Below are 20,969 nucleotides of genomic sequence, written 5' to 3' on the forward strand. Positions count from 1 at the left end.
TTGATAAGTTTCACATTAGTGGCTTGTGTGACTACTTTAATACGAACCACGTTTTTTTAGTTCTGTGTTGAAAAGTCAAGACATGATAAAGACATCATAATCAAAAAAAAAAAGAAAAAGAAAGAAACAATACATTATTATATCTGAAGTCAACAGCAGACTGCCTTATAAACATTTTTTCCAATAGCCTACCTTACTTTGATTTCCTATAATTAAATGTGATATCTGATATGATATGCTTTGAGAGTGTAAGCAGAGATCACACAATGCCCAGCACTGCCTTATGAATAATGGAACATCTACCCATTTGTGTATACACACACCAGAAACTGTGGATCAGCTATATTCAGCTAGACCTTGCACAAAAAAGTTCTTCTTCTATGTCATACCAGGAAAGCATGATCTTTAAAAAAGACACTTATCAGCCATTTTTTGTTCACGTGAGCACACCAAAAACACTTTGTACAAAAGTATGCACTGAAGAAACAAAGAATAGAATAATTTCCCCCAGTCATTAGTCTTTAATCTGTACTTCTAGAATTTCACACAACAAACCAAATGCATCCTTGGTTTTACTCCACTGATTTCAGTGCAATTACACCAAGGATTCATTTATTCATATCGGTTGATCTTTATGCAGACACTTAACTAGTTGTGAGTGAACTTAGGAGTCCCCTCTGAATGTTCTTTGGTCAGGGGACCGCTTGTATCCATAATCAAATTACAGGTACTGTCGTCATTGTTTTAAACTTGGCCTAATACATGTGAGCAACATCTCTGAGGCTATTACTCAGATTGTCAGCTATTCAGGTGAAGAGGAAGGCACAATGACTTAAAACAAAAATAAGTTGGTGGTCTCTAGTTACCAGTCTTATCTTTCTTCCAGACTACACATCGGGAAAAGGAGCACAAGGGAAAATTATGCGGCTCCAGAAAGCACAAGACACATGGAGAAGGGAAGGAGCTGCTAAGCCCCCCTGCCCCACTTCCCATCTTGCTGGCAACTTGGGGAAAGAGATTGGTAGGAACAGAAGGAGTTGCTAACCTCCTCCCACCATTATAACACATGGAGGGGAAGAAGCAGCCACTGAGACACACCACATGCTGGCCACACATGGGTGGGGGTTTAAAAACTCCTGGGAGACAGAATTAACTTAAGTCCAATGGGAGGGTTATAAAGTGGAAAAAACCCAGAATCCCAGCAGCAAGAAGGAAAAGTGCTGCCTTTCCCCGCATTCCCTATTTCCCAACAGACAGAGAGAGGAACGTAAATATTATGATCCCCATCCCCAAGTATTATCACTGGAGATATAAAATCAGTCACTAACGAATGAAAAGACAGTGCAGCTTTCATAACTGTTTCCCAGCATTGCAGGGCTCTGTTGTTTGTTTGTTTGGTCTCCCTAACACTCTCTCTCCTGATTTGTGTTTTTAATGAGGATAATAATGTACACGATCATTCTAAAGATAATAAATAATAATAATAATAATGACAACAACAACTTACAGACAGAATTTTTGTGGTTACTGTCTTTGTTGGGCAGCATCTTGACTCCTCTTGACTTCAATTCAATTGCCTTTTTCACTGTTCAAAGCAAGCAAACAAAGACCAAGAAAGTTTATTAAGACATATGGTAAACACACACTGCATCCACAATGCATGTACTAAGTGAAAACAAAGCAATATGGAGTGCTACTATGAAATGGAATTTACAGTTACTTCCCAAGTAACCCAATTTACTTACTTTTTTTCTGAAACCATAACAATTTAATTATGTATCAGAAGAAAGTTGAGAGCCTTAGCATTTATTAGCAGTAATAACAGGAATATTTTGACTTCAAACAGAATGTTTAAGTTTCATTAGAGTCAGAAAAAAGACAAAACTGTCCAAATGATAACATGCTCACTATGAATTTATGTTTCCTATTGTAGATGACAAAACTTATTTTTTTCCCAAAAAACCTATTTTCATTGTACAATATACCCCCAACAGACACTTTTATCTTGCTTTTTTAAAAATTAAAAATAGAATTGGACACATGCAAATATGCAACAAATCTACAAAATTTACACCTATGTGTCATAGTCCCACAAAAGTAATTGCTTTACAGACAAACTTGGGTTTGCTCTGTCAGAATGCTGAAGACAATCGTCAAATGTTATCTTTCAAGAATGTTGTACATTCACTGGGTAGTCCTTGTTTATAGTCAACCTTTTATCTTTTTCCTGGAGCTTTGTATGTGATAGCTAATGATTTTAAAGTTTACACATTCATATATTTGACCCTCATCTTTAAATAATTAATTCAAAATAACAAAAAACAAAAACCCGCAGAAATGTATTTATATATTTTCTCACCATATTAACAAGTAAAACAGTAAAACTATGCTCAATTCAACTTTTCTGCTAATAGCCAATATATGGAGCTATTAATTGTACATTAGTCACACTATGTACATAATTGTATGAACATATGAAGAGACAGAAGACTAAGAACAGTATACTGGCACTTGCTTGTCATTTAACAAAAGGGTGAATTAATTTTGTTTCTCTACTAGACTTCTTTGCTGCTCTTGCTTCCATAGGCGCCGACTCCGTGGATGCTCCAAAAAAATTAGTGAATGCTTAGCACCCACCTTCAGCCAAGTTGCCCCCCTTCCCCTAGTGCTTTCTGCCCGCCAAATGATCAACTCCTCGCCCTCCCTCCCAGCGCCTCCAGTACGCTGCAGAACAGCTGTTTAGCGACTTGCAGGAGGCACTGGGAGGGAAGGGAAGAGCATGAATGGAGTACGCTTGGGGGAAGGGGGTGTGACAAGGTGAGGCAAGGGTGAGAAGAGGTGGGGTGGAGCCTTGGAGGAAGGGATGGAGTGGGAGCGGGGCTAGGGATGGAGCAGGAGTGGGAAGAGGTGGAGCCTTGGGAAGGGGTTGAGTGGAGGTGAGGCCAGCGGCAGACCAGGGGGAAAGAGACTAGGCAGGGGCAGGTGCTTGGAGGAAGGGATGGAGTTGGAGTGGGCCTGAGGCGAGAGTGGGGGGGTCAAGCACCCCCCAGGTGGAGAGGAAGCAAGCACCTATCCTTGCTTCATCAAAATGTTGTTTGTAGTATTCTTGTTGTATTGGTCCAAGAATATTAGAGAGACAAGGTGGGTGAGGTAATATCTTCTATTGTTAACCTACACGTGACATGGTGCTTTTATCTTCTCATTTTTCATTAAAAAGCATAGTGATTATCTTGTTTCACCCACCTACTGGTTGTTATTGGGGGCATTTAGTGCACTGGATGAGGTACATCGTATGTTGTGATAGGTATGTATAGGTATGTATAGGTATGTGATAGGTATGTATAGGACCCACGGATCTTGAAAGATGAGTTGTGGGGAGGTGTTGATCATCATAGCAGTGGAGATATGTCTACAGATTTTGCATTCATTGTTATGGCAGGGTCTGGAGCTGCTTTGAGTTTGTGTGTCTATATCACTAGAAGGTGACTCCTTTTCAGAAGGACATGCTTAAAACTGAGGATATTGTGTGTGGAATGTTATAAAGGGAAAGTTAAATATCATTTTACCTTATGGGCTGAAATTATTTTGATGCTGGGCTTAATTTGAGGTGATTTTTATAATAATGAGAGTATATTGTACCAAAGTTCTATCCATCTAGAGACACTAATGCTGCTAGATAATTTTCTCACAGTAAACAAAAGGATTCCTGTAAAAAATGTTGTCATTTACACACATGCTGATGAGAAAGTGGAGAACATAAATGAGCTGGTTTTGGGGAAAGGCAGTTCAGAAGGGTTCTGGAAATATATGACATTATTTAATTCTCAAAATTAAAGCACTTATATAGTATCTGTTTTTGTTTTCTTCAAACCATGACACAACCACAGTCTTTTACAATATATACCGTTAAGTATTTCAAAGGCAAAGTGATAGACAACAGGAACAATTATGATAATGCTCCAAGCCACTGTTTGAGCTGTCTAATCTAAACTTCCCTGTGACAAGGAAGCAGGACTCTATGCTGCACTTTCCATAAATCATTTAATACCCACTTGCATGTCTCTGAGTTTGCAAAAGCCACATCGCTGGGCAAACTGTTTTACTGTCTGATTGTTCTTCCCATTAGAAAGATTTTACTCATTTTCTAGTTTAATTTTTCATTTAACAGTAAAACAAAGACCAATGGGTTTAAATTAAAATAAACAACACTTTTCTACCAATAACTTATCGTGTTTAAGTATTTCTCATATCTAAGCTTTCTCATATCTCCTCCTAAAACATTTATTTAGTGTAAATTAATTGAATTCATTTCCCTTTCTCCATATTTCACAATCTCCAGTCCTTGTAAGAATTCAGTTCTCTGTCTTTGAACATTTTCCAACATCTATATTACAGTAGAGTCTACCAGAATTTAGTATAGTAATTTAAATGCAATCTGAACAACATAGTGTAAAGCAACTCTTCCTTTTACTACACATAAACTAAAATTAAACCCTACCAAAAGGAAAATAGTTACCTGACAGCATTTATATGTGCCTTACAAGCTAATGTAGACAGGAATCTCCAAATTCACCTTCAGAGAGAAAAGGATCAGAGTGTAAAGAGGTTTTAGGGCCAGAAACCAGTGAAAGTATATAGTGAAAATAAAGGAAATTTCAAATTCACACAGCAGCTGGGTTCTGTGTTAATCATTTACAGGGGTTTAGATTGAAAAGGAGTACAAGTAAAAGTAAGTGTACAGCCCCAACAGGAAGAAAGTAAGAAAGAAATTGTCATTCTTGCATTTCCAGGACTCCACTATCAAGGTCTCTAAGTAATGTAGCAGTATTTTACCCACAGACAAAAGTAGTATGAGATACCCCTTTTTTTCTTTCCTTAATGCATTCCTCTCTTACAAACTTTCATCAAAATATGACTCAGAAATGCTTATTATTTACCCCAGACAATTGATTGCACTAACCAACCCATATAACCTCTCTCATGCTGAAAAAATATACATACATTCTTTTGTTTCTAGAAAGTATTCTCTGAAGCATTGTTCTTCACAAGATCATCAAACTGCAACTTACATTCAGTTTGTTTTCTGTCATTACCTCCAGATCACTCCTTACAATAGCTTTCTAAATAATATTTCCCTATCTTTTATCTAGGATGTGAATTATCATTACAGAGGTATTTCATCCTTTATTTTAAACCTTGTCTCGCTTAGAATTGACCCATATCCCAATTTATCCAAATCACTTAAATTTTAATATGTCCAGTTCAGTGTTTTCCTACACTTCAGTTTTGTGCCAGCCACACAGATTGATGCTCAATTAACCTTTCATGTTGTTAATGAATATATTAAACAATATTAGTCTCAGTACTGAACAATGAGCAACCCCACCTGACATTTCTCTTAGTCAGCTGTAACATTACAGAAAATCACAGGGAACAAAGGGTTATCTGTAAACTGTTTGTTCACCATATCACATTGTTATTCAGAAAATAACTGTACAAGTAACTATAAATTTCCAGAAGCAGCATAAGAACGGCCATACCGGGTCAGACCAACGGTCCATCTAGCCCAATATCTGTCTACCGACAGTGGCCAATGCCAGGTGCCCCAGAGGGAGTGAAGCTAACAGGCAATGACCAAGTGATCTCTCTCCTGCCATCCATCTCCATCCTCTGTTCATCAGAGGCTAGGGACACCATTCTTTACCCTTCCTGGCTAATAGCCATTTATTGACTTAGCCACCATGAATTTATCCAGTTCTCTTTAAACATTAAGCAAAGAGTCCTGTGGCATCTTATAGACAAACAGATGTATTGGAGCATGAGCTTTCGTGAGTAAATGATAAATTTCCAGTATTTATCAGTGTAGTACCATCCTGTAATCTCAACATGCCACTATGTGTTTTCTTGCCCTACAGGAAGAATTATAATAATAATATACCTAGCTCTTATATAGTGTTTTTATCCACAGGTCTCAAAGCTCTTTTAAAAAGAGGCGAATATAATTATCCCTATTTTACAAATAAGGAAGCTGATGCATAAGGAAGGAAGTGACCTGCCCAAGATCATCCAACATAGTAGCATAACCAAGATCTGAAGCCAGATCTCCTGAATCCCAGTCCAGTACTCTATTACGTAGGCCTCAATTAAGTTCAAGAAAAAAAACATTAACTGCCCCAGTGGTTCAGAAAAGGGGGAAATTTTAGGTTCCAGGGCTACACTATGACCAGGTTGCAAGAAACCCCATAGTAAAGTAAGATGGAATAACATGCCCTTAGGAGAAATTTTTTCTGAGTACCCATCAGTGAGTGGTTGGCTTATGCCTTGGAACATGGGAGTGATAAGTATATCTATCTAAAATCATTTGGATGTTGTCATTAGCCACGTATATGTCTAATCTTATTTTGAATTCTACTGTGCTCTTTCTTTCTGATAATTTGAGATAACTAGTTGTACAGATCAATTATACAATGGATAAAAATGGATTTTCTTTTTATAAGTTATAAATTTCAGTAAAGGTGCCCCTCTTCTTGTATTACGAGAAAGGTAAATAGGGTAAAATATCAGCTTTGAGGTATGAACAACCTATTTTTGGAGACTTTTAAACTAAGCTAAACAAAGCACCAGAAAATTCAATACAGGGAACAATTCTGTATGAACATCGGGTTGAATCAGAAGATTTATATGAATCACTTATTCTCCAAAAACAAGTACTTTTGAAGCATCCTGAGCAGAGAAATTCCTGAATATAAGTGAGATGCATCCTGATTCAGTTTTTGAATATGAAAAGCCAAACCCCAAAATTAAAACTCACAAAATACCAAAACTCCAAGCAGAAGTTCAGTGAACACATATGAAAATAAAGCAGAAAAAAAAGATTTGGAAGTCCAATATATTAATCTGCTCCTCTCGACATGTGGCATCGTCCCAGGCACCTCATCACAGCCTCAGGGCATCCCTGAAAGTGGTCCCTTGCCTTAGTTTCCTGTGTTGATATATCAATAAACTCAGAAAGACCTCTGTCTGTTCAATAATTTACCTCTTGGGGTTTGGTTTTACTGGCTGTATTATGTACAACAAAATCTTCCCTCTCTCCCACACAGCCTTAAGCTGAGCACAACCTCTTTTCCTTGGGGAACTGCCTCAAAACTCCCCTAGTCCCAAGTTCTTCCCTGCAAAAATTACTCTCATGCTCTGCCACAGCTTCTTATTCCTGTTTCCTACTCTTCTCTGTCTCCCTATGGACACCAGCTACTCAATACAGGGCCCCATTGAAAGCTGTTAATGAGGTCCATTTAAGAGCCCAGTCCACAGCCCCCACATTTGAGCAGAAACATAAATGGTTTGAAGCAACTGATATCTTCTATCAGCTAACAGGTTAGCTTAGAAAGACAACCCTCCTTTATTTTTTCCTTACCCCAGAGGTTTCTTTCATTTTTTGTTTACATACATAGCCACACACATTATATATAAATCATTGATTTCTACTTTCAAAAGGAAAGGCCAGGAACAGTCCGGAATAATCAGTGGAATGGAATCAACTGGATCTGATACCAAAGTTTCTCCCAACCAGTCATCAAAATTAGGAGTTATAATGGAAGATTTGATTGGATTAACAGAAAGTCCAACTGGAACATACTCAAGCTCTGGTACTTGTTGAAACTACAACTGATCCATATGTCATTTCCATAAAATATCTTTGGATTGTTTTATCATGAATAAAACAGGTCCTGGGCATTTAACGGTTGTCTGGGTACCCATTTCCTCCAAGACTGTAGTTGCGACTCCAAACTAAGTCTCCTACTTGAAAAGAATGATGATGAGTTTCATATCCTCAATCAAGTTATGTATCTTGGGATTTGGCTACATGTGAGGCAATATCAGGATGTAGCAGGTCCCAAGAGGTATGCAAAGATCACTTCAAGAAGAGAGTTGCAGGTAACTCCTGGGGTAGTAGCATGTGCTGTGTTTCTGTAGACAAGCAAGAAATTGTCCATTTTCTAAAGATGACTCAGAATAGACTTGTTAGCTTTAAAGGCATGATTATGTGTTTAGCAAAATGCTTTGTACAATCCATTTGTATCAGGATGGTGTGGAGCAGAACATATGTTCTGAATCCCAGTTGAAGCCAGGAACTTCTGAAATTCTTCAGAACAGAACTGAGGTGCATAGTCACTCACCAACCGTAACATTAAACCAGCTTGGCTAAACAAAGTATGAAGATGTCCAATGGTCGTTGTAGCTGTAGTAAAAGTTGTTCTGAAAACTTCTGGCCATTCTGAATGGGCATCAACTATGACCAAACACATATAACCTTCTTATGGTCCAGCAAAGTCCACATGAATATATGTACAAGGAGTCTGAGGCCATGATCAAGGGTGCAGACATGCTGAATTTGCTGATATATAGCACTTCACCTTTCTCTCAGTATCTTTTCAATACCTGATCACCAGATATGGTACCGGGCTACAGCTTTCATCTGTACAGTGCCAAAATGACTACCATAGACAGCTTCCAAAATCTGAGATGGAAGTGATTTCAGAATGATCATACACATTCTTCATAAGATGCAACCATGATTCACAGATAATTTACACTGACGTGACACAAATTGTGACGTGATTCTTATGATCTAGCACTGTCGACTGTAGTACCATTACCTTCACAAGATAAAGCACATCATCATTAGATGTTTCCTTGTTGATGTCTGTGCTAGTGATGGATAAGCTCTCCATCAAACTGAGAACACTTTGTCCAAAGTTTCTTTCGGATGATGGGAGCTTGGGCGGGGCCGATATGACAGCCCATCAGCACTGAAGTGCTGAGTCCCTGTATTAAATTGAATAGTATAGGAATCACTTGAGAGTAGCAATGTTCATCATTGAATAAGAACAGCAGCTAAAGGGGGAATTCTATATTTCTGTCCAATTGTTGAAATTAATAGGCAATGATCCACCAGCAAGGTAAAATGTCTACTGTACAGATATGTATGGAATTTCTGAATTCCAAATATAATGCTGAAAGCTTCTTGCTCTACTCTTTGTATGGGTAGTGAGCATTCAGGAAATATGTGGAGAAAGTCAGAGACGAGCAACACAAATGATTAAAGACCTAGAAAATATGACCTATGAGGGAAGATTGAAAAAAAATGGGTTTGCTTAGTCTGGAAAAGAGAAGACTGAGAAGGGACATGATCACAGTTTTCAAGCACACAAAAGATTGTTACAAGGAGGATGAAGAAGAATTGTTCTTAACCTCTGAGGACAGAACAAGAAGCAATGGGCTTAAATTGCAGCAAAGGAGGTTTAGGTTGGACATTAGGAAACATTTCCTGTCAGGGTGGTTAAGCACTGGAATAAATTGCTTAGAGAGGTTGTGTAATCTCCATTATTGGAGACTTTTAAGAGCAGGTTAGACTTATCAGGAATGGTCTAGATAATACTTAGTCCTGCCATGATTGCAAGGGACTGGACTAGATAACCTCTCAAGGTCCTTTCAGATTCTATGATTCATGATGCAAAGTCAATTGGTTTCTCCATGTTGTGAGGAAAAATGTGGGAAAGAACTCCACCACTCCATAAGGTGAAGCATCACAAAACAATTGCAATGGTAGCAAAGCATCAAAGTGTGCAACAACTTTGGCTGATGTCAACAGTTTCTTTGCTTCCTTAAATGCATAATCACACACTTTAGTCTATTTCCATATTTTCTTTGCTTGTATCAGTTCATGTAAAGGTGCATCTGCTATTGACAATGCAGTTACCTTTCCCTTCTTCACTAGGCCAGCATCCTTAAAGGTTTTTAATATCCACTTTGTTTCTAGGTTCAGATCTGGAAAGGTAAAATTGTGATGTTGACAATAATGATACCTTTAAATGAACTGTTACAAGGAAAGAAAATAATGGCACATAAAGAATCCTTCAGCCTAAACTTACTTTGCAAGGAGATGCTGCCACCAAACCTCAAGTTACAGTTTGAGATAATATATTGTTGCTAGAGGGCTTTCCCTTCACCCCTTCCCCTGGTTCTTGTGACGCAGACAGAAAGCAGAAGACCAGAAGTGCCAAGTGTAGGCAATGCAATGTTTATTGGGGTTCGTTCCAAGCAAGCATATCCATAGTTTTACACACTGGCAGAGTCTGTTTTTCAGTGTTTCATTCCCAGCTCTGATGCTACAGAGCTTTTATGCATGTACCCCTTCCTAGCTCTGATGCCGCAGAGCCTTGCCTGCGTCCCCATTCCCATTCCCTCCTTCTTAGCAGGCCCAAATACAGGGTCGCTCAGAGGATTTGGTGGGCCTGGGGCTTTTGGCGGCTGGGGGGCCCCACTGCTGAAGACCCCCCTGGGACCCGCCACCAAAATGCTGGAAGGACCCCCCACCACTGAATTGCTGACGACGACTCGGAGCGGAAGAAGATCTGGAGGCCCGGGCCCTGCGAGAGTTTTCCGGGGCCCCCAGAGCGAGTGAAGGACCCTGCTCCAGGGGCCCTGAAAAACTCTCGTGGGGTCGCCTGCAGGGCCTGGGGCAAATTTCCCCACTTGCCACCCTCTCTGGGTGGCCCTGACCAAATATACTTGCCATGCATGCCCCTAGTCACACCTCGTACAAATTATGGTCATGTTCTGTTTTGAGAGGTCGTAAGTCTGGGGTCTTCATCCTGCCTGTTTTATATCCCATGGGAGGGGAAGGAGTGAGGTTGTATTCTGGCCAAGGCCAGGCTTTTTGGGTTTTTAGTGTTTCTTATGCCTCACCCCCACCCCACCCCTCCTAACTGATTGCTTGACCTTGGCTTGAGAAAGGACTCAGGCAGCCTTTCAGTGTATGCTCATATACTACACTCCCACCATACCCTGTAACACTTTTAACTGTTCTCATGTGTTCCCATTATACTGACAAACCCATCTGGCCAGGCAGAAGCAACACACTGCAAAGTAAATGTCTTTGTCCTTTGTTCACATATATTAGTATAAGATATAAGAGTATCAAAAAGTCAAACCCAAAATTCTATCTCAGGATGACAAACAAGCCTATATACTAACACTTGTGTGTAAGCATCATGCCAAACATTAGGGGTATTATATCATTAAAACTGATTTTAATTGAATAATGACATATTCTCAAGATGTAGGGTTAATTAGCAGTTTCTTTCGTTAAATCCAAAATATTTGCTGAACAATGTAAATCATGGAAAGGAGACATAAACTCATTAAGATAAAGCAAAGAGATGGTGTGGTGTTTAATAAAATTACAAGATTCTTAATTTTAATTTATCTGGTTGTCTCAAAGCACTCTAAAAGTAAGTTTGTGGTTTAAAAGATGGGTTGAGATGTTCAGATAGTATCTGAGTATCTGTTTTAAGTAACTATTCCAGTTACACGGGGCAATTAAAATTACTTAGCTAAAGTAAACTAAACAAAGCACCAGAAAATCCAGTCCAGCAAGGGTGGCCAATATGAGGCTCCGGAGCCCCACGTGGCTCTTCAGAGGTTAATATGCTGCTCTTTGCATAGGTGCTGACTCTGGGGCTGGAGCTACAGATGCTAACTTTCCAATGTGCCGGGGGGTGCTCACTGCTCAATCCCCTGCTCTGCCCTAGGCCCTGCCCCCACTCCACCTCTTCCCCCAAGGCCCCTGCCTCTTCCCCCGAGCCTGCCATGCCTCACTTCTCCCAAATAGAGCCTCCTGCACATGCAAAACAGCTGATTGTGGCAGGCTGGAGGCGCTGACTGATGGGGCTGCCGGAGGGCAGGAGGCACTGTGGGCTGGGGGGCAGGAGCTGATGGGGGCTGCTGACATATTACTGTGGCTCTTTGGCAATGTACATTGGTAATTTCTGGGTCCTTCTCAGGCTGAGGTTTACCACCCTTGCAATACAGGGAATAATTCTGTATTAACGTGGTTGAACAAAAAAACAAAGTCATTTTCTATCTCCAATTTATATGAATCACTTATTCTCTAAAAATAAGTACTTTTGCAGTACTCTAGCAATAATTAAAAGACTATGATCTTATATTCAGGAATTTTTATTAAAGAAGTAAGATGCATCCAGATTCAGTTTTTGAATATGGAAAGACAAACCTGCAAATGAAGAAAACTCACAAAATACCAAAACTCCATACACAAGCTCTGTCAACACATATGAAAATAAAGCAGAAAAAGTTGGGAGTGCAATAAATTAATCTGCTCTGTCAATATGTGTGGTCCTTCCAGCCACCTCACTGCAGCCACAGAGCTGCCCTGAATATAGCCCCACAACCTAGTTTCCTGTGGTGTTATGTCAATAAACTCAGAAAGATCTCTGTCTGTTCAATAATACCTCTCCTGAGGATCTGGTTTTACTGGCTGCATTACAGTAGAACCTCAAGAGTTATGAAAACCTTGGAATGGAGGTTGTTTGTAACAGTGAAACATTTGTAACTCTGGACAAAACACTATGATTGTTCTTGCAAAAGTTTACAACAGAAAATTGACATAATACATCTTTGAAACTGTACTATGCAGAAGAAAAAAAGCTATTTTTAACCATCTTAATTTAAATGAAACAAGCACATAAACAGTGTCCTTACCTTGTCAAATCTTTTTCTTAAACTTTACCTTTTTTTAGTAGCTTATGTTTAACACAGTACCATATTGTATTTTCTCGACTTTTTTTTTTGAGGGGGGGGTGGCAGTGTCTCTGCTGCTACCTGATTGCATACTTCTGGTTTCAAATTAGATGTGTGGTTGACTGGTCCGTTCATAAGTCTTCTCCTCTCCCCACCGCAGCCTTAAGCTGAGAACAATCCCTTCTCCTTGGGATACTGCCGTTCATAAATTGTCTTACTTTATTATCATAAACCAAACCAGATTCACAGACCTTTCCACACACTTCCCTTCACCTTCTATAAACAGGGCCGGCTCCGGGAACCAGTTGAGCAAGCTGGTGCTTGGGGCGGCAGATTCCAAAGGGCGGCACTCCGCTCAAACCCTTTTTTTTGCGCTTCGCCGCGTCCGCCACCCCTGAAAGATTTTTTTCTTCTGGTTTGCTGCTCCTGCCACTCTGTAGGGGGCGGAGGTGCGGAGAAGGGGAGCTGCTGGGAGCGGTGCCAGTTCTGCAGCGAGCCCTGCATGGCAGCCTGCGTCCCTCCCTGCCTGCACCCAGGAGCGGCGCGGAGCCCTCCCAGCTGGTGCGCAGGAGGGGCCACATGGTGAGTGCCTCGCTTAAGGAAGCCCTGGCCGTCCCCTTCTCTCCCCCCACCACCCGCGCTAGCTGCGGTGTGCACTCCGCTGGCCAGGGTCTGCAGGGCTGGGAGTCCCCCTGCACCCGCATGCCCGTCGCCCCGCGGGTATTTTTTTTCTTTTTTTTTTTTGTTTTTTCTTCCCTTTGCCGCTCCGGCCGGCCGGGCGGTTTGTTTGACGCCCCTCCCCCCTTTCGTTGCTCCGACCGGCTGGCAGGTTTCCTGGAATTCCTGTCCCCCCTTTGCTGCTCCAGCCGGCAGGTAGGTTGGTTTCCTGCCCCCTCCTCCCCTTTGCTGCTCCATCCGGGCGGCAGGTTGGTTTCCCGCTCCAGCCCCCTTTGCTGCTCCAGCCGGTGTCAAATTGGTTGGTTTCCGGCCCCCCCATCCCTTTGCTGTTCCGGCACCGCACAGGTTTTTTTTTGTTTTTGTTTTTGTTTTTTTGCTTGGGGCACCAAAAAAGGTAGAGCTGGCCCTGTCTATAAACTATTTGTATTATCCATAATATTTAGACAGGATCCATCTATTAACTATGGGAATAATAAATATCTGTTTCATCTTGCTTAGAAAACAGCATCCGCACAGTAAGCACGTCTCTTTCTTAAAAAATACGTAATGTCTCCACTGGAGACACACTCTTCAATTTCCTGCTTTGTTTTTAACATTTCTATTGCAGAATTAATTACTTATCAGTAATTTTGAGTTATGATACAAAATAACTCGAGATAGTTAAGTACAACACTGAATGCAAAGAGTTAAAAAGGGATTTCACAAAATTGGGTAACTGGGCAACAAAATGGCAGATGAAATTCAGTGTTGATCAATCTAACTAATACACTCTGGAAAGCATAATCCCAACTATACATACAAAATGACGAGATCTACATTAGCTCTTACCACTCAATAAAGACATATTGGAGTCATCATGGATAGTTTGCCAAAAACATTTGCTCAATGTGCAGCTCAGTCAAAAAAGCTAACAGAATGTTAAGAACCATTAGGAAAGAGAGAGATAGTAAAACAGGAAATATCATAATGCCACTATATATGTCCATGGTACACCCACGCCTTGAATACTGTGTGTATTTCTGGTTGCCCCATACAGATTTGGAAAAGGGACAGAAAAAGTCATAAAAATGATTAATGGTATGGAAAAGCTTCAATATGAGTTGAGATTAAAAAGACTGGTACTGTTCAGCTTTGAAAAAAAATGACTAAGGGGAAATATGATAAATAGGAAAATCATGAATGAGAAAGCAAATAGGGAAGTGTTATTTACCCTTTCAGATAACACAAGAACTATGGGTCATTGTGACGGGTCACTGTGACAGGGTGCTGGGCCAGAACTGCTGACTCAGCCCTCTGTCACACTAGCTCCCATTAAAGGAAGTAAATTGGAGTTGCCTAGAGAAAACCTGCACCTAATTGGTGAATGGGAGACAGCTGCCTGCCCAGTTAGCCTAAGGCTATATCAAAGGCTGGAAGGAAGCCAGGGAGGCGGAGTGAGAGAGTGGAAGCAGAGAAATAGCTCTTCCTTCCAGAGTGCAGACACTAGAACCCAAGTTGTGTATGGTGAAAATGTGGTGGGAGCAAAACCTGTAACTCAGGGTATGTCTACACTACGAAATTAGGTCGATTTAATAGAAGTCAATTTTTTAGAAATCGATTTGATACAGTGGATTGTGTGCGTCCCCACTAAGTGCATTAAGTCAGCGGTGTGCGTCTGCTGTACCAAGGCTAGCATCGACATTTGGAGTGTTGCACTGTGGTAGCTATCCCACAGTTCCCTCAGTCTCCACCACCCATTGGAATTCTGGATTGAACTCCCGATGCCTGATGGGGCAAAAACATTGTCATGGGTGGTTCTGGATACATGTCGTCAGCCCCCACCCCGTGAAAGCAATGGCAAAAAATTGTTTCTGGCCTTTTTTCCTGGGTTACCCATGCAGACACGGCAAGCATGGAGCCTGCTCAGCTCACTGTTACCGTCCGTCTCCTGGGTGCTGCTGGCAGATGCCGTACTGCAGAGTGCTGGACAAAAGTGGGAATGACTTCAGGTCAGTCTTTTCTTTAAGTTTTGTCTAATGGAGATTCAGTCCTTCTCGGAATATCATGCCAGCTGGAGACTTCTGCCTCAGGCTGCTCTCCCAGTCATCATCATGCGGTCGCACCTACCTCAGCCTACCCCTTGCTCCCATGGCTCATGAAGCCTGGATGGTAGTAAGGAGCAGTTCAACTATAGGCTGAGCAAGTGCAGAGTAGTAGTAGAATGTGCCTTTGGAAGTTTAAAAGCTCGCTGGCGCAGTTTACTGACTCGACTAGACCTCAGCGAAACCAATATTCCCATCATTATTACTGCTTGCTGTGTGCCCCACAATATCTGAGAGAGTAAGGGGGAGACGATTATGGTGGCGAGGGAGGTTGAGGCAAATCACCTGGCTGCTGATTCCATGCAGCCAGACACCAGGGTGGTTAGAAGAGCACAGCAGGGTGCGCTGTGCATCTGAGAAGCTTTGAAAACCAGTTTCATTACTGGCCAGGGTACGGTGTGAAAGTTCTATTTGTTTCTCCTTGATGAAAACCCGCCCCCTTGGTTCACTCTACTTCCCAGTAAGCCAAGCGCCCTCCCCTCCTGCCTTTGATTTCCACTTGCAGAGGCAATAAAGACGTTGTTTCAAATTCATGCATTCTTTATTAATTCATCACATAAATGGGGGGAGAACTGCCAAGGTAGCCTCTGAGGGGTGGCAGAGGAGGGAAGCACAGGGGCGGGGTAGTTGTAGGGGTACCCCCTAAAACTGCATGCAGTTCATCATAGAAACAGCATGTCTGGGGCTCTGACCCAGAGTGGCCATCTGCCTCTCTGGTTCTTTGGTAGGCTTCATGTGGCACAGCTGCGGGTCCCTGTTATAACCTCTGTCCTTCATGCCCTTGGAGATTTTTTCAAATATTCGAGCATTTCATCTTTTGGAATGGAGTTCAGATAGCATGGATTCGTCTCCCCATACAGCAATCAGATGCAGTATCTCCCATTCAGTCCATGCTGGAGCTCTTTTGCGATTCTGGGACTCCATGGTCACCTAAGCTGATGAGATCTGCATGGTCACCTGTGCTGATCATCTCGCTACGTTGGCCACCAGGAAATGAATTCAAAAGTTCACAGAGCTTTTCCTGTCTACCTGGTCAGTGCACCTGAGTTGGGGGTGCTGTCCAGAGCAATCACAAAGGAGCTCTCTGGGATAGCTCCCAGAGGCCAATATCGTCGAATTGTGTTCACGCTACCCCAAATTTGACCCATCACGGTTGATTTCAGCGCTAATTTCCTCATCAGAGAGGAGTACAGAAATCGATTTTAAGAGCCCTTTAAGTCAGCAAAAATGGCTTTGTCCTGTAGATGGGTGCAGAGTTAAATTGATCTAACGCTGCTAAATTCAACCTAAACTCATAGTGTAGACCAGGGCTCAATGACACCAGTGATTACTGAACCCCAGGGTCCCCAAATGGCTTTGTCAGCACAGCAGGGGAAGCACAGAGGACCTGGCAATGCCCCTGCTACAGTCACCTAATGAAATTAATAAGCAGCAGTTTTAAAACAAAAGTGTGTTTGTCACACAACACAGAGTCAGCCTGTGGAACTCATTGCCTAGGGATGCTGTGAGGGCCAAAAGAATAACTGATTCAAAAAGGAAGTAGATAAGATTATGGAGGATAGGTCCATCAATGGCAATTAGCCAAGATGGTCAGGGATGCAACCCCATGCAAATGTCTGACTGTCAGAATCTGGGACGGGATGACGGGGGATGGATCAGTTGATGATTGCCATATTCTGTTCACTCCCTCTGAAGCACTGTCCACTGTCAGAAGACAGGATACTGGGCAAGATGAACCATTGGTCAGATCCAGTATGACCATTCATATATTCTTCTGTTATGTTGTTATAATGTGAGCACACATTGCTAAAGGCTTACTCCGCCTCCTCTGTGTGATAAAGAGTGGTGTCACATCCCTGAATTCATATAATGGGAAACAATTATTCATAATTCACTTTATCTCTTTTTTTGTTTCTCAGGACTCTGGGCCAGATTCATGACTATTCTCTGGCTACTTTGTGCTGCTCCAGTGATGCAAAGCAGCTGTAAACCCAGTTTAACCAGCCTGCTAAATTAGGTTTATAGCTGCTTTGAATCACAGAAGAAGCACAAAGCACTCAAAGGATAGCTGGGATTGTAGCCTTATAACTGTAGTTTTGAGATAACATTTCTTGGCATTCAGTGTCCTAACCCATGAAGAAAACACCCTTTCATGCCCACAAAATGTACAGCCAGCACCTACAACCTCTCAAGATTTTGACTTTTGGAAATAAAGGGCAAGATTCTATTTTCCTTCTTGATGCTGAGCACACCAAGCAGACTCATAATAGGTCACTGAGTAATGGGCCTCTCAATTTGAATATGGTTAGTAGGATTAGACAAAAATGACTTGAAACTGTAACAGAAACAGATATTGTTCCAATAAAAGATATTATCTCACCTCCTTGCCTCTTGAAACTAACACCATTTTAATTTAATCTTTTAGCTTTGAGAAATCTTTCACAAATAAATATATTAAATCGCTCAGATTCACTGTGTGAAGGCGGATCCTTGTTTCTGCATACAGCCCCACTTATGTCAATGGGGCCCCAATATTCAACAGTTGCAGGAGTGGGGTCCTGTTTTATAGATTTTCAGTATCAGGTAAAGAAGCAAAATAGTTCCCTCATAGGTTGTAATATGCAACTCCATAGCAGCCAAATATATGTATTTAAGAACAGAATTTTGCCTGTGGGTTCTAATTTGGGGCATGTGAATATCCAATCATACTAAATCCACTAAGCTCATGTAGTGGTATTCATATATCAAAACTAAACTTCAAATGGGAATTATTTGCTAATACATTTCCTCTATATATTCCATTGGTTGAGACACTGCTAGAATACTGCATCCAGTTCTGAGGAGCACATTTCAAAAAGGATGATGAAGAATAGGAGAAGGCTCAGAGAAAAGCCAGAAGAATTATTTAAAGGCTGGAAAACATACATTACAGTGTAAAACTTAAGATTCTGAATCTATTTACCACAGATTATTGCAAAGAAGTTATAAGGGTTGACTTGATCATGGTCAGACTAGGTGATTTCAATGGTACTGTCTGGCCTTAAAATCTATTAAGTAGCGTGTACCATTACCGACTGCAGAAAATAGCCCTAACACTATTCTTTCTTCTCTGGTGAATCCAGAGCAACTTTTGTTTGAACTTCAAGGGATTTATTTTGTATTTTAAGCAGTATAAATGAAAGCAGAATTCTTGTGTTTAGTTAAAATGGAGTCTAATGCAGGCCTGCACAACTCGTAAAGCAGCGAGGGCCACATTACTCCAAAGAAAACAGCTGAGGGCCGAAATCCCCCTGCCCCGCGGAAACACCCCCCTCCAGCACCTCCTGGCCCCGTGAAAACACCCCGCTCCAGCACCGCCCAGCCCTGCAGAAACAAACCCTCCTTCCCCAGCACCGCCCCATCAAAAGATCTGTGGGCCAAAAAGGAAGGTTGGGGGTGGGTAGGTGATACTTGATTTTAAATCAACCAGAGGCTCCCAGCTGAAGAGGTCGCTGGGAATCCTCAGGGGCAAATTAAAGGGCCTGGGGCTCCGGTGGCTGGAGCAACCCGGAGCTTTCCGGGGCTGGGACAGGGATTTAAAGGGCCCAGAGCTCCTGCCGCTGAGGGGAGCCCGAGCCCTTTACATCCCAGCCCCAGCCCATCTGCTGGAGCCGTGGCCGGGATTCAAAGGGCTCTGGGCTGCCCGCAGCGGCGGGGAACCCTGAGCCCTTTAAATCCCAGCCACGGCCGGGAATCTCTGTGGGCAGCCCAGAGCCCTTTGAATCCCAGCACCCAAGCCCCAGTGCGCTGTACCGAGGTGGCCCTTTAAATTGTCACCAGAGCCCCACTGCTGGAGCCCTGGGGTAGGGCTGCAGGGCTCTTAAGGCTATTTTAAAAGTCCGGGGCTTCCATTGCTTCTACCGCACTGGCCCTTTAAACAGCCACCGAAACCACACCGCTTCCTCAGGGCTCCCGCGGCTATTTCAAGAGCCGGGGCAGTAGAAGCAGGGGAGCCCCAGGCCCTTTAAATAGCCCCAGAGCCCCAGGCTGCTGCTGCTACCCTTGTGGGGGAGGAGGGGGTACTCACCGTACAGGGTGGGCTATACTCCCTGTGTCTTCACCCCCTGCCTGCAGCCAGCCCCTGCTGCACCCCCTGCCTGCACCAGCCCCGCACTGCTTGCCCTGCCTGCACCAGCTCCTGTCTCCAGCCAGCCCCGCATCCCCTGCCCTGCCTGCAGCCAGCCCCACATCCCCTGGCCGCAGCCAGCCTGTCTCCAACAAGCCCCTGCCGCACCCCCTGCCCTGCCCGCACCAGCCCCGCACCCCCTGCCCTGTCTCCAGCCAATCCCTGCTGCACCGCCCTGCCTGAAGCCACCAGTCCCACACTCCTCTGTGTCCAGCCCTGCCAACCCCTGCCACACACCCCTGAGGCCCTGCCTGAAGTCAGCCAGACCACCCCACACACCCGTCTTCAGCCAGCACTGCAGCCCTTGCCCTGCCTGCAGCCAGACTCTACCTCCAGTCAGCCCCTGCCCTGCCTCCAGCCAGCCCCATGTCCACTGGTGCCCTGCAGTTACCAGGGCAGTAACTCTGCACACCTGCTTCAATGAGGGGGGCAGAGAGCAGCTGGGACCCACACATGTGCACACTGTAGGGTGACCAGACAGCAAGTGTGAAAAATCGGGACAGGGGGTGGGGGGGTAATAGGAGCCTAAATAAGAAAAAGACCCCAAAATTGGGACTGTGCCTATAAAATCAGGACATCTGGTTATCCTAGCACAACCCCAGGAAGTGGCGGGGACCCACACATGTAAAATGGAGCTCATTTCTAGTTCAGGCCCACCTTTTTAAAAAAGAACTTTAGGTAGGGTTAACATACATCTGTATTTTCCCGGACATGTCAGGCTTTTTGGTTCTTAAATCGCCATCCGGGAGGAAAATACCGACGTATGGTAACCCTATTGGTACAAAAAATACATACTGTGGTACATCCCTTAAATCAGAACTTTTTAATATGGAACCAGTTGCTAAGAAATGAAAGGCTTTTTTTTTTACATGTTTTTTCTTTTTTTTTAGTCATCCCTGCCGGGGCCCTGCCAAAAATGTTTGAATTGGGCCCCGCACTTCTTAAAGCTGGCCCTGCCGGCTGCGGCTGGAATTTAAAGGGCTCTGGGCTCCCCGTCGCTGCGGGCAGCGCAGAGCCCTTTGATTCCCAGCCATGGCTGAGATTTAAAGGGCTCTGGGCTCCCTTTAGCTGCGGGAAAATCCCGACTGTGGCTGGGATTTAAAGGGCTCTGGGCTCCCCGCTGCTGCAGGCAGGGGATTTAGAATCCCCCCATGGGCCGCACAGTGAGGCTCCGCGGGCCGCATGTAGCCTGCAGGTTGTATGTTGTGCAGGCCTGGTCTAAAGGAAATACTTACGTGCTCCTAACAATTGAACCTTTCTAGTGTGACTTTTAAAAAGACACAAAATATTTACTAAACACAACTTTTTTTCCTGGTTTTCTTGGGTTTTGAAAAGTGAGTGAGAAGGGGTCAGACAATGGTTTAACCTTCAGTTTGGAGCAATATGTTTTCAACACTTCCCATTTTACTTCCCTTAAATGTGTACTTACTCCTTTATTGGCC

General features: G+C 43.0%; 1 protein-coding gene across 1 annotated transcript in view; it reads right to left on the reverse strand.

The window, feature by feature from the left end:
• The window catches only part of CSMD1 (CUB and Sushi multiple domains 1), a 2,093,217-nt gene that overhangs the window by 823,312 nt on the left and 1,248,936 nt on the right, over nucleotides 1–20,969 (reverse strand). Inside the window, exon 7 of the mRNA XM_075063712.1 lies at nucleotides 1,508–1,585. Coding sequence (XP_074919813.1) covers nucleotides 1,508–1,585 — 78 coding nt within the window. The remainder of the gene's footprint in view (nucleotides 1–1,507; nucleotides 1,586–20,969) is intronic.

The sequence above is a fragment of the Chelonoidis abingdonii genome, chromosome 3, assembly GCF_003597395.2.
Source record: "Chelonoidis abingdonii isolate Lonesome George chromosome 3, CheloAbing_2.0, whole genome shotgun sequence".
In the NCBI taxonomy this organism is placed as follows: Eukaryota; Metazoa; Chordata; order Testudines; family Testudinidae; genus Chelonoidis; species Chelonoidis abingdonii.